The 14,900-nt window shown below is 37.4% G+C and overlaps 1 protein-coding gene across 1 annotated transcript; it reads left to right on the top strand.

The window, feature by feature from the left end:
• LOC125504426 (integrator complex subunit 4-like) lies at positions 1 to 11,839 on the top strand (the record flags this gene model as incomplete). Its single annotated transcript, XM_048666330.1, is given in 13 exon segments — positions 1 to 77; positions 131 to 327; positions 386 to 638; positions 691 to 986; positions 1,271 to 1,469; positions 3,421 to 3,589; positions 3,646 to 3,840; positions 3,896 to 4,049; positions 6,725 to 6,840; positions 6,911 to 7,154; positions 11,176 to 11,323; positions 11,382 to 11,562; positions 11,616 to 11,839. Coding segments are annotated over 13 exon segments (2,433 nt in total), but the record flags the coding sequence as incomplete, so codon positions are not given.
• Between the last annotated feature and the right edge of the window lie 3,061 nt (positions 11,840 to 14,900).

Raw genomic sequence — 14,900 nt, 5'->3', positions numbered from 1 at the left:
GATAATTAAGCCATTAAACAATGGCTGCAGTGTTGAAGAAGCGCGCCTTGGCCGAATACAGCCAGACCGTCACTCAGGTAGGCCCCGAATGCAAATTACTGCTGCAGTCATTTTAACCCTCTTCATTTAGGACGCGGCTCATTTGCCCACCAAACGTCTGAAATTGGTAAAGAAGCCCCTGCCTGGAGCTCCCAGCTCCCTTATAACAGTCGTCAACGCTTTAGATGAGTGCAAGACCAGTGACGAGTTTTTGCTGCTTTTACTCAGCATTTCTGACTCAATGCAAGTGGGATCTGCAGGAGTAATTGAGGTTCTAAAGAAACTAGTGTAAGTTAACCGAGTGTTTGAGATAATGCGTTCTATAGTTCCACTTTCCTTCTCTTAGTGAACATTTCAAGAATGAGGCAGAGTCAGCAGTGAGGGTGAAAATTTTAATGCTATTGACTGACATAGGGCTACAAAATGTATCTGAATGTGTCATCCTTGCTGAGGAAATAATAAACTTGATTAAGAATGATACTTCCCATAAAGTGCTGGCGCAGGGAATGAATGCCATTCTGAAGCTGGGCATGCTGGTGCCTGAGAGTGCGACCAGCTATCACCAAAAACTAGTTGATGTTGCCAAGAACTACTTAAAGGTAGTAAAATTCTCCTTGAAAAACGTTCAATGGTCAACTAGATTTGTTGCAGGACTCCCACCATGCAGTAAAGTGCAAGTGCTTGGAAATAATAGGCACACACGTGCCTTTATGTTCTGGTAATGATTCGGACAAGCTCTTCCATCTTATCAGCTCCTACTTCAACAATCAGGACGCCAGATTGAGAAGTCAGGCTTTCAGCACAGTGATCTTGCTCTACGAGAGGGGTTTTAAAGTGAACCCCAACATTTATGTGTTTGTGTCTGATGCCCTCAAAGACGACTATGAAATTGTGCGCAGTGTTGCTTTGAAGCTGATTTGGATCTTAGGCAATGCGTACCCAGATAAGTAAGTACCTATTCACACTCCGATATTTAAAAATATATTAATACTTTAAAGTTCAGGTTAACAAATGTCGTTTCTATCATTACTTATTTATTTATACACATTTTGTCTTCTCTGATCGACTGTTTCTGAAACATAGTTTTTGATAAAATCATGTAAAAGCTTCGAATCATAATCCTCCGATGGGATAATTGTTACTTTCTGCTTTGGATTTGATGGTGCAGAAATCTATTGTTCAGCATTGGCAGTTAAATGGTCAAACTAACATTTACCTTCAATGATTTCAGCGAAATTTTGGTGCCAGGAAGTGTGCATGAGATCCGCCTGATTGACGACGCTTTTGGAAAAATCTGCAATGGCGTCACCGACTTGTCCATGCAGGTCCGAACTCTTGCATGCGAGTTGCTTGGTACTATGAAGCAGATCAGCCCCAAATTCCTCACTCAAACGTTGGACAAAAAGCTCATGTCTAATATGAGACGCAAGGTATGAGGTTGAACAGTTTTTTTTAGTTTAGGTGCTTATCAATTCATCAAATACACAAAATAAAAAAACTCGCTTGTTTTCCATGTTTTAAAGATTCTACATGAGTAGAAAACCTGAGTTTTCCACTCACTCACGGTTTTTGATCAAAATTGGGTGAAAAAGTTTGAATTCGTGAAAGCACTTGAAAAGCCAATTTATTTACGGATCTTCATAATTTTACAGAAATGCTTTCCATTTATCAAGAGATTATTTGATTCTATTTTACAGCGTATTTTCTCGTAAGTGGACACCCATTTTTGATGATTTTTTTGAAATTCTGACAGTAAAATAAAAAAAAGCTGTAAAAGTTAAAATTTTACATAAACTCGAATTTTTAAATTACAACACCCTATGTACCTTCAGACGGATCGATGCGATTTGAGAAATGTATACAGGTGACAGGTATTTAAGAAATGCTGTAAACGGACATTGTTGCATAATTTTCGATCTAGTTTTTCGCAAATATCTCAATTTTTGATAAGAATTATATGAAGAAACTCTTTTTTCTGTACTCCCTGAACCCCCGAGAAGAATGTTGCCAATTTTTTATTAATTTAATTAAATTTTATTGGTGTTTCAAATTCAAATCAAAGTAGCCTTGAAATACGACAATCAAAAGTCGCAGAAAAATGACAATATTTATTGCTACTAGAGACTAAAAAATTAAATAACAACAATGAGATAAAAATCATTGATTCTCTAGACGATCTCTCTAATCAATTTCAATTTTGTCTAAAACATTTTGAATGTATTGGTTATTATCCATATTAATATTGAACTGCATTCACTATTCTCATGCGTAAATCATTAACATTTGCTATTGGATTTTCATACACAATATGCTTTAAATAAGTCCAGAGAAAAGAATCAAGGGGCGTTAAGTTGGGGCTATTAGGGGATCAATTCAGATATACAAATTTTAATCTAAAAACGTTCCAACGGGTGAACGAGGTACGTAATTCTTCATCTATCTCTACAATATCATCAATAATTGTTTTTCTCCATTCTAAAAAGTGTTTCCAGATGGAACACGTCTCTGGGTGCTACAGCGCTTATATTCTTTTCTTGAGGCCCATGCAGTTGATCCGTTTTTCATTCACGATAAGAATGAGAAATATTTGCGTATAGTGTTTCGAGTACTTCGAATTTTAGTCGAGTAGGTATTTAGCACTGACATTTTTGATGGCGATTTCAACACGATTTCGATCTGATGCTATTTATAATTTTTAAAGCGCAATATATGTATAGAAAACGACTAAATAGCAATATATACAGGGTGATTCACACCCTTATGGACACAGAGCAGGGGCGTGTAGAGGACCTAAAAACAAGTCGAGTTTCCATTTAAGTGTTTCTTCTCAGGCCCATGGTTAACGAGATACAGGGTGTTAAAATTTCAAAAAAACTTCGGTATTTTCTCTTTAGCTTCTACAGTTTATGACCTTGGCTAAAAATAAATATGTTCAAAAGGGGTAGTTGAACCAGTCTTAGTCGGAAAGCACGGGAGATCACTTCTCCCACTGCCTCATTGCCTTTGATAATGTCCACCGCAGTTGAGGACGAAACGTCAGGAATAAATTCCCATGGACCTCGGCTTCAAGGCCCGGAAAATATTTCTAAATGTAATTTGACCGGCCGTGAAAGCCTTCATAGTCTGATAATATATAGGGTGTTCCATAAAAAATGCTTTATATCAACTTTTAACATTTACGGCTTTCAAGTTTCTATTTTAACTTTAGATTTAAAAAATGCAACTAATAGTGAACAAGTTTAGTATCCACCACTTGAACCTTTACAACTTGCTATTTTTCGAATTTGTTTGAATTGCAAGTTGTGCACTTGCACCTTGAAAACCCAATTTTTAGTCAACATCTACTCCAATAAACGCATTGCTTGATAATATTTTCTACAGAGGACAGCCCATGAGCTGGCATGGGAAAACGTGACCAGTGGCGAATGGGCGAGTGGAAAGAAATGGGCGGACGACGCCCCCAAAGAGCTGCTAAAAGCCGATAGCATCAGCTTGATGAGCAGTGGCGCTTGTGGTGCTTTTGTGCATGGACTGGAAGATGAATTTTTAGGCAAGACCTGCATTCAACTAAATAATTCCCCGTGTCTTATTTGCTACGATTTGTAGAAGTCCGATCAGCAGCAGTAAAGTCGCTGTGTCAGCTCTCGATCAGTAACCCCCATTTTGCCAATATGGCCCTCGACTTTATGGTCGATATGTTCAATGATGAGATCGAAGACGTGCGCTTAAAAGCCATAGACAGTTTGCGGGAGATTTCCGCGCACATTATTCTGCGAGATGATCAGCTGGAGACCATTCTGGGTGAGTAACAGGCCGCACTGCGTTGGAAAATCGGACAATTGCATTTGTTGTGCAGGAGCGCTGGAAGACTTTTCGCAGGAGGTGAGGGAAGGGCTGCACCGCATGTTGGCCACCTGCAAAATGTCCACGATGGGCGGCTTGAAGATGTGCGTGGAAAAGCTTCTGGATAATCTCAAGCGCTACCCGCAAGATAAACGATCAACATATAGGTGAGTACACACAAATGCCAACACTCCGTTTCATATATGCAAAAAAATGTTTTAATGTTAGTGTTTTCCTGTTTTTAATGTTAGTGCTGTTGAATTATCTGGTTTTTTCTTATCACATTTTTGTGTCGAGTGTCTATTTTGTATAAGTAGCAGACGACCGGTACACATTTAAAACCTATTTTGTAAGGTGCAAGGTGGATTGTAATACAGAATAATTCGCACACACTGTTTCCTGGCATCAGATCCAGTTTCGCCTTTAATTCATAAAAGTTTCAAAATTCAACTTCCAGCCACAGCTGCACATTGCACTAATTAGTTCACATTTGTCCCACATTAGCCCCATCTTTGTCCCGTCCAATACATCTTATGGACAGTGCAGAGCACCTAACAGCAAATTTTGCAACTTGAAGCCGCTGATGTCAGTGGAAGCCACTTGTTCCAAACGGGTTTTAAAAGTGCAGTATTTTTCAGTAGAAGATTTCCGGTTAGGTGCCCTGCACTGTCCATAAGATGTATTGAGCGAGACAAAGATGGGGCTGATGTGGGACAAATGTGAATTCGTTAGATTATTGTGAAGCAGTGGCTGCGAGTTGAGTTTTTCAACTTTCACGAATTAAGGATTGCTCTGGATTTGCTGCCAAAAATCAGTGTGCGCGAATTATTCTTGAGTTTTTTGTGGCTTTTAAGTCCAAATTTTTACCACATTTTTTTGTAAAATTTGCCAAATTTACAAAAAACCCATTAAAATCGGCAGCGGTTGTGGACTGTACGGAAAATGTATGTGGATATGGGATATTTTTGTGTCTCTAACGGCTATAAAGTCCAAATTTTTCCTTGATTTTATGGTTTAAAAATACGTCAAACTTCGAAAAAATATTCGCAGAATTCGACTCGAACTCAAAAAACTGCCAGTACCGCGTTTAGTGTTTATTTTACACAAAAAGTGAATACTACAATTTTCATGGCGATTAACCTCCCAGATCCACTGGAGTATTCAAAATTGCTCCAACGTTTTCGGTATTCAAAATACTTAATTTTTTCAAAAGCCCATTTTCAATTTTGTTTCAAAAACCGCTTAAGCTGGGCAATTGGAAACATTCCCACTGGTTGCCTTTTAACTGGCCAACAGAGTAAAAAATTTCTATCGAAGAGCGTCGTTTGGGAAAAAAAAATTAAAAATTCACCGAAAATCTCGACTCAATTTTTCCTCAAGTCTTTTCATATGGAATAATACATTAGAATCAAAGTTCGATTTTTCGAAAAAATCCAATAAACTGCGAGTAAAACGCTCAAATCGTCTTCAACTCAATTCAAATTCACATCGATTACTGTTTACACTTGCTTCCAAGCATTCCATAGAAATTTGTTCAGAATGTGCCGATTTTTTGAAAAAAATTGTACAGAATTCGACTCTAAAATCGAAAAAAGGCCAGTAGCTCGCTTAGTATTTATTTTACATGAAAGTTGCTGCAACGTTTTCGGTTTGGAATTTTTTTCATTTTATTAACCACTTGAAATTTTTTTCAAAAACCTCACATTGAGCATTTGTAAAAATTACCACTAGCAACCTTTTAACTTACCAAATTTTTCATAAGGAGGCACATTTTTCGACAAGTGGCTTCGTTTAGACGAAAAGAAAAAATTTTGAAATCCACCGAATACTCAACGGTTTACCCGATGGATTTTTCAGTGAAAAAACAAAATTGTTTCTTTTTTTTWAATTTTCCTTTAMGAGTGCTTCCACATGGACGTAATACATRACAAACTAAGTTTAGTTCTTTCGTAAAAAAAATCCCCAATAAACTAGAGGAGAAAACGAAAAAGTTKTACAGTCTTTTTTTCGTCGGAGTTTTTCGGTTCATTTGTCTGATCATCTGCCMTTATTGTTGGAGAGTTTCCTCTATAATTTTCTGATTAGATCCCAACCGCTGATTTTTAGTGGCATTTGGATTYTCCTTTTGTAAAATCATTCCATTGCARTAGCGGTGCGTGGTTTAACTCTTTGRGAGTGACCGAAGSTCAGAATTTTTYTGGACGRCAATCCTCAAAATATTACAAATTAAAGGATTTTATTGTAATTATTTTTACTATATTAATAGTTACTTGAATTGTATTAAATACAAGGTGSTTTAATAATGTAATAATTATTTTAAAATACCTCTTCAGGGAAGCTCAGAAAAACAATGGTTTGGGCAARTTTCAGCTTTCTTGCAATATTTTTGAAAGTAGTGGAAATTGCGCAACTTTGCACTGATTTAGCCGAGCTCAACTCTCTTACGGTTTACGAAATCCGTATGCTAACACCCTGTATTTCGGAAATGCACGAGGAAAGCAGCGCTTCTTAAAGCAGGTCGTGTTTGGGTGAAAAAAAATGTATTGATAATGCGCGCTTGAAGTTGTCTGGTTTCAAGTCGGTTTCTTGTATTAAAATGAATATTTTGGTGCTTGACGTTCGCAAATTTTAAATAATGTTCCTTTGTGTTTGATGTCCATAAAGAAACTGGCTATTTTCCTGTTCAAATAGGTTGTTTGTTTATTTGTCAAGACACAAGAAAAAACAGGCCAAAGCCAGGTGGGAAATGTTGTCGAGCTCCCAACTTAAAAAAATACTTCACTTTAAACATGTTGTTTTTTCGTGAATTCCTTAACTGATCTACATTGTCTTTTTTTGTTAGGTGTTTACAGAGTATAGGACGCAAGCATCCGGAGCTGGTGGTGCCGTTGGTGCCCCACTTTTTGAGTATCCACCCGTTTTGCGATATGGCTGAGCCAGATGTAGAAAATCCGCACTGTATCCTTTGATAACATTATCCACCAATAAAAATAGCGAAAATCGTGATAAACCTTAACTCTACCCCAAGACATTTGCCATTTGATTCTTATTCTCAATGCGGCTGAGAACTCTGGAACGATCATCTCCTTGCTGGAACCTCATACGTTACGCCACTACGCCTACCTGAGGGATACCATGCCTCAATTCGTGCCCGTTCTAAGCCTCTCAGAAACCACGGGTACGTCGATATCGAGGCAAATGTCTGTGGATGAGAGCTTGGCCTATTTGAACAACGTTATTTCGAATCTGGATGTGGCGGAAACGATGACCAGGTCAGTACACCCGTTTACAATCAGGCAAAGCACAGTAGCCAATGCTACTGTTGCAGTTCTTTTAAAGGTTAAATACCTTATACTGATATATGACCGGTAGCCTCCCTTAGCGAAACACCCAGTATAATAATAGTCTACGTGTTAAGCCTGGGTAACACAGTGGATTTTCAGGTGTTAACACACTAACCCCAATACACTCTTCGTTAAGAAAATTTTAGACTTGAAAAAACTGTTGCAGGACACATATGGCATTGCGTTTCTCGAGAAAAATTCTCAGAAACGAAAAATACTTTGCAAGTCCAAAGTTGTGGGTTCAGTAAAGAAGAGTACGCTCTAAATGTAGTGAAAATATCGAATTTTACTCATCATTAAGAAAATTTTGCTTAGGACTGGAAAAAGCTGTCGCGGGACACATTTTGCATCGCGTCTTTCGAAACTGAAATTCTCAGAAACGAAAAATACTTTACAAGTKCAGAGTTGTAGGTTCAGTCAAGAAGAGTRCGCTCTAARTGTCGTSAAAATTTCGAATWTYACGTTCATCRTTAAGAAAATTTTGCTTWGRACTGGAAAAARMTGTYGCGGGACAMATTTTGCATCGCGTTTTTCAAGACTAAATTTCTCAGAAACGCAAAATACYCTACAAGTTTARAGTTGCGCGGTCAGTAAAGGAGAATGCGCTCTAAATGTCRWCAAAATTTCCAATTTCACTCATCGTTAAGAAAATTTTGCATAAGACTTAAAAAAACTGTCGCGTTCTGCATCTAGTTTTTCGAAGCTTAATTTCTCAGAAATGAAAAATACTCTACAAGTTCAGACTTGTGGGTTCAGCAAAGAAAAATACTGCGGTCTAAACGTTGCCAAAATTTTGAATTTCACTCATCGTTAAGAGAATTTGGTTCGGACTTGAAAAAACAGTATCAGAACACATTTGGTATAACGTTTTTCGAAACTAAATTTCTCAGAAACGAAAAAATACTTTACAAGTTCAAAGTCATGGGTTCAGTAAAAAAGAGTGCGCTCTTAGTGTCGTCAAAGTCTCGAATTTCATTCATCGTTAAGAAATGTTTGCTTAGGACTTGAAAAAGCTGTCGCGGGACACATTTTGCAWYGCGTTTTTTTGAAAYTGAATTTCTCAGAAACGAAAAAGRCTTTACAAGTTCAGAGTTGTRGRTTCAGTCAAGAAGWGTGTGCTCTAAGTGTCGTCAAAAYTTCGAATTTCACTCATCTTTAAGAAAATTTWGCTTYGGACTTRAAAAAGCTATCGCGGGACACATTYTGCATCGCGCTWTTCGAAACTGAATTTCTCAGAATCGAAAAGTACTTTACAAGTTCAGAGTTGTGGGTTTAGTAAAGAARAGTACGCTCTAAATGTCGTGAAAATTTCGAATTTTACTCATCATTAAGAAAATTTTGYTTAGGACTGGAAAAAGCTGTCGCGGGACACATTTTGCATCGCGYTTTTCGAAACTGAATTTCTCAGAAACRAAAAATACTTTACAAGTTCAGAGTTGTGGGTTCAGTCAAGAAGAGTGCGCTCTAAGTGTCGTCAAAATTTCGAATATCACGTTCATCGTTAAGAAAACTTTGCTTTGGACTGGAAAAATTGTTGCGGGACACATTTGGCATCGCGTTTATCTAGAAAAAATTCTTAAAAATGAAAAATACTTCGCAAGTTTAGAGCTATGTGTTCAGTAAAGAAGAGTACGCTCTAAATGTCGTGAAAATTTCGAATTTAACTCATCGTTAAGAAATTTTAGTTTGGGCTTSAAAAAAACTGTTTTAGAAYAYATTTAGWATAGCGTTTTTCGAAACTAAATTTATCAGAAACGAAAAATACTTTACAAGTTCAGAATTGTGCGTTCAGTAAGGAAGAGTGCGCTCTAAATGTCGTAAACATTTCGAATTTCACTCATCGTAAAGAAAATTTTGCTTTGGACTTGAAAAAACTATTGCAGAACACATTTAGCATCCCGTTTTTCAAAACTGAATTTTGCAGAAACGAAAAGTACTATACAAGTTCAGAGTTGTGCGTTCAGTAAGGAAGAGTGCGCTCTAAATATCGTCAAAATTTCGAATTTCACTCATCATTAAGACAATTTTGCTTTCGACTTAAAAAAACTGTTGCAGAACACATTGAGCATCACGTTTTCTAAAACTAAATTTTGCAGAAACGAAGAGTACTCTACAAGTTCAGAGTTGTGCGTTCAGTAAGGAAGGGTGCGCTCTAAATGCCGTAAAAATTTTGAATTTCACACATCGTTAAGAAATTTTGCTTTGGACTTGAAAAAACTGTTGCAGAACACATTTTGTAACGCGTTTTTCGAAACTAAATTTCTCAGAAACAAAAAATACTCTACAAGTTCAGAGTCATGCGTTCTAAATGTCAAAATCTTTTCAAAAATTCACTCAAATGAATCCGCCCCAGCGTCCATTTTCTACCTATAAATGTTCAAAAAGTTCACTACCCTTTTTAAAACTATATTTCCTATCTAAAAACACGATTATCGACCGATTATCCACTGTCGGTAGCAAACTGAATATTCATCCACCTTTTCGATAAGAAAAATACACCGATATACGTGATAAACATGATTATTTAATCATTTGCATGTTCGATTTTTCGATGATTCATTGCTCTGCTCTTGCTTGGCAGTTCGATATTGTTGACGTTTTTGTTGAAAGTGCCTGTTCGCAGGGCAAAATTTCCAAGGACAAATTTCACGTTCCAACTTAACGAAAGTCAACAACAGAGAGTTTTTAGGCCCCTTAAAATTACGTTGGCCTTAAACGTTAAACGTTATCGTGATCATGCGCAGTGTTAAAAAAAAGAAGGTGTTTAGGCAAATAACGTTAAGTAAGTTTTTTTGTTTTTGATACCACGTGTGTTGCACTCTAAATAAAATAAACCTCACTTTATTGTTTGAAAAAGTTTGCAAGAAAAGCAAACCTAGTTTAAGTTTGCATTGTTATTAAACAAAATGTGGTTAAGATGGAAAAAAACATGGGCCCAAACAATTTTCACATAAAATCCGTAATTACGCAATAATGGCGTAAATTAATCAATGAAAAAGTCTTATTTAAATTTACAATAAATTTCTTACTCTATTATAACCGCTTATTTTATTAATAATATTAGAAATAAGTCAAATATGTCAACACCGTCGTGCTGCTTTTTAACGTAATGCTTATTAACGTTACCGCTACTCGTACGTAAATAAAGGAACACATTATCCTCTAATTACGTAAACGGTTATTTCTTGACTAATACGCATGCTCAGAATAACGGACAACGTAAAACGTGTTGCAATTAAGGGGCCTAAAAACTCCCTAACAACTAAACGAAAAACGCTCCAAGCGCCGGTCTTCCACAAATTTAATTTTACATTTAGAGCCGTTTATATTTGTCTGAATTTCACTCAGCTGCAGTGATTGATGCACAACAATGCAAACTAAAATTAAATTTTGTTTTCCTCAAAATATTGACTAAGCAAAAAAATCGCGAAGAAACACAAAAATAAAACTGTTGCTCAATTTCCGAGCGATGATAGAAACCAACGAAATGTTATTTAAAAGTTCAGAATTCAAGGATTATTCGCCGTAGTGAGGCGCGATGAGTGATAACTCACCAACTCACAGAGTGACATCAACTCAAAAGCCCAAGTCACACAGTGTTACCCAGGCCTACATGCTGGTTGCGTTGATTTAATGAATGGAATAAATGAAGTCGCAAAATAATTGCCTTTTGCAAAGCCTAGTTGCGTCACAAGCGAAAAGATGCGAATATTTGGATGATTTAACAGGTGTTAGAAGTCGATTAAATCACATAGTTTTTATTTGCGATCATTGCCGATGAAATATTTGTTATTACAACATGTAAATGTATGGACAAAAATAGTTCAAGTTTTTTGAGAAAAATTCACTAAATTTCGATTGGAGTTCTTTCTCTCTGTAGTAAGCAGAACTTTACTCTGATGAGCTTCTATGTTGGCGCACTCCATTCTAATAGTCTTTGTTCCTCCAGCATTCACATATCGCTGCTGGAAATGGCCAAAGAGCAACTGAACCGATTAAGTGAAATTGATGAATCTGTATCGGGCACCGCGCAGTTTACTGCACTGTATATCGGGGCTCAGCTGCAGATTTTACAAATTTTGGACCGGGGATTTTGGGTGGGTATTTTCGACGATTTTCCTAAATGCAGGAACACATCCAGCCATGCTATTTCAGGTAAATCCTGCCACGTTGGCCACCCAACAGCAAAACACGCTCAAGACCAATATTCAGATTCTCTTGGAATATTGCCTGAAGTTGCAGTTTTTTTTTGTTGGGTTGAACGCCGAAGAACAGTGCGCCGTCAAACAGTTCCGACTCAGAGCTTTGGCTCTGAATTTAGTCTATATTGTTAAAGGTGAGAAGAATTTCGAAATTCGCGAAAATCGCTCAATAGTAAAGGGATTTTAGGTAGTAATTCGTCCGCGTTGGCACCGTGCCATCACTTCCTCACTGCTGTAGAGGAAATGCAGAAGGATCTTTCGCAGAACAACATCCAACCAGATGGGTTCACATCGTTGGTATTTCGAGATTTGTCCCAGATCGAGGAACCAAAGCCGGGCGCAGTGTCGCGCATTTTAACGCCGATTTTGCTCAGCCCAAAAATTGCCAGCATTCCCCGTCCCAATATTAACGTAAGTTGTATATTTTTTTAAATTTAACATGAAGGTGTACTGTGTCAATCCTCTGCAAGTGTTTACAAGGGAGCACAGATAAAACGGAGATGTTTGCGAGATAGAAGGCATACATTTTGCGTCCATGTATTTGATTGGACCTGTTTTTCTCGATAGGGTTGCGTTAAACCTGTTGATTTATTAATGAATCATCAAAGGTCACCGCAGAAATGAAGGGAAAAATGGAAAAAATTGGTGATTCATTCGTCAGTCTAATCAGTTGAGAATAATTCAGTTCATAACAGTGTGCGATTAATGCGAAAAGTTAGCGCAAACCCGTTCCATAATTGTCTATGCCTGGTGTTGGTGCTTATTTTCTTATCAATAATACATGGTTTTCATAATTCCTTATGCGTCCGGGCATCGGAATTACTTTAGGAATCAGCCGTTAAATTGCGACCACTTTCACGCGTTGCTATAGCTGCACTTTCACTTTATGCTCTAAAACGAGTCAAATCGGCTAAATATTACATTTTTGTAGCTTAGAAGTCAACTAGCTCTTTCTATTGGTTATAAACCCCATATTTTCCTGTCGTGAACCAATTTGTTAAAATCATGATTATTGATATATGTGATATATATGAAATGACGAGCTGTAAATGCTCTACACAAAACAATCAATTTACTTACGATATACAACACGCCGTGGACCCTGCATGTTTCTTATGCCGAAGACTGGACCTATTTAGAGACGCCTCGAGCAAGGTAGATTTTATCCATGTTCGATATTGTGGTACATTTTACGATTTGGAAGGCATACATAAAAACAGGTAACCACAAATACGCTGTAAAACTTTGGTAACCCATCAAAAGGATTGACGCCAAGTTTTATCTGTGTGTAAATCGTCACTAGCAGAAGAAGAGAATTAGAAAATATGTTCTTCAGGGAACGATAGATAGTTGCATTATATACCATATTTGAGAAACACTTTTTTAAGGAAACGGGTGTTTAAGTTTAAACCTGCTTGTTCTCTTGGCTGGTAATCCTAATTGTGTAGATGACTGAAAAGAGTTATTGGGCGATAATTCTCTAAGTTCATTTTGCCTCTCTTTTTATGGAGTAATATGCCGGTATCTTCGTGCCACTGATCCGGGACGGTGCATAAATGTAGACATAGGTTGAACCAAGGACCCGGACCGAAAGGAAATAACTGTTCCGTTCCGGTTTCGGTCCAAGGCAAAATTTAAGATTTCGGTTCCGTTACGGTTCCGGTTTAGAAAATAATTTCCAATTCGGTTCCGTTCCGGTTTCGGTTTTTTTTGGTTCTTTCGGTTCCAAAATCTATATATTACAACTTTTTCCTTGCTTGTTGTATTATATAAGATAAAAGATGCGCAAACGATCCACTGCTTCATACGGTACTTCGGCTGGTTGTATGGTAGAGGGTAGGCGTGTAGGAGGACTAGCAACCCCACACAAGGATTGAAATTCAGGTAACATTAAATGGAACAACATTGCAATAAAGACTCCCATACAAAAACTAATTTAATCGTTGTATTTTTGAAAGTAATTTGTCAATGAATTTTCTGACTTTTGCGCTTTTCTCTTCTTTCCGTTATCACTCAGGTCTACAACTTCGTCAAGTGGTCTTCTTTCACTCTTATTTCCGTTTAAACATTGCTCTTCGTGGTTCATGTCTTAACCATCTTTTGAGAAGTTGCTTTTGTCCAACATTTCAATTTTATATTCATTTGCAGGAGGATAAAAGATTATTTTCATTTGCTTGCAAAATGTACAGTAATTTCTACGTTACAAGCAGAACCGAAAAAACCGAAATAAAATATTTCGGTTCCGGTTCAGCACCTAACAGCGTGTTAATATCAAATATGGGTTCCGTTCGGTTCCGGTCCAAAAAAAACGGTTCTGTTTCGGTTTTGGGTCCATATCGGTTCCGGTCCGAGTCCCGGGGTTGAACAGTGTTCGTACTTTCTCTAGTAGGAGGAAACCTCCAGCTTTGATTGCTTCTGTAACCACCTCGTCTTCTGCTGGTGCTTTATAGTTTTTCATTCTTGACAGAGCGTTTTTAATTTGTCTGGCACCTCTTCCGATCCCTGGTTCACGACGCCTCGTTTTGTGTAATTCCTTGCAGGTTTGGGGGTTCTTGCATGCGGCCTAGGTATATTTCGCTATAGAACTCTTCCACGATGCTCAGGATTTTGTCTCTATTTACCTACTTTTATACTTTTATTCTTCTCTATTGTCTCTTGGGTTTTCTTACCGTGGTAGTTTTTTATGTCCCTTTTAATTGCTTTAGATATTTCCTTATTTCTCCTCATTTCTATACTGGTGATATGTCTGAGTGCTATCATTTGGTTTCATTTGACGATCAGGTTTTTCGTAGTTTGGCTGATGGTCTCGTGTTTTTTGCTTGTGGGGCAGAACATTTCTTGGCCCTGCTTTAAAGCCTCGATTATTTCACGATTAAAGGTTTTGATGCTTGCATCATGGAGGACATTTTTCTGTAGCGTCTTTCTAATGTAGGTCTCAAATCCTTGAGTATCTGTTAGTCCTGTCCACATCTGTTTGTTTGTTTTTCTTATCAATTTGTATCGTTCTTTACCGAGCTCTACACGTATCTTGCAACGCACCATTCTGTGGTCGCTTCCGGTTCTACAGACAGTTGTTCAGCACTGTCACGTCTTCCACAATTTGCAACTTGTCCGCTAACAAGAAATCGACCTCATTTCGGGTTCTACCGTTACCACCGAAATAAAGAAGGCCCATTGGTTGAATTGTGACGTCACTTAAAGTAGTCCGACCAGGCATAACGCGTAGCGAGTATATGATGGATCAACTGTACGAATATGAATATTTTAGACAAAAATAATGTCTTCAGGAATTAATATGCTTTTTACATTATTTGATTTAAATGATTAGCCTTTCTATTCCTAAAAAATTAACGTAGTTAACTAGCCACAAATATTTTTATTTCAGTTATAGCTTAATATTTCATGTTTCCGAAGCGTTCTAATTGTTTTAAATAGTGAAGAATACAATTGCTAATAATCTACCAACTTTATT

The sequence above is a fragment of the Dendroctonus ponderosae genome, unplaced genomic scaffold, assembly GCF_020466585.1.
Source record: "Dendroctonus ponderosae isolate FM_Combo_2020 unplaced genomic scaffold, Dpon_F_20191213v2 Dpon_F_20191213_493, whole genome shotgun sequence".
Classification (NCBI taxonomy): Eukaryota; Metazoa; Arthropoda; class Insecta; order Coleoptera; family Curculionidae; genus Dendroctonus; species Dendroctonus ponderosae.
This window is presented reverse-complemented; position numbering and strand designations above follow the sequence as displayed.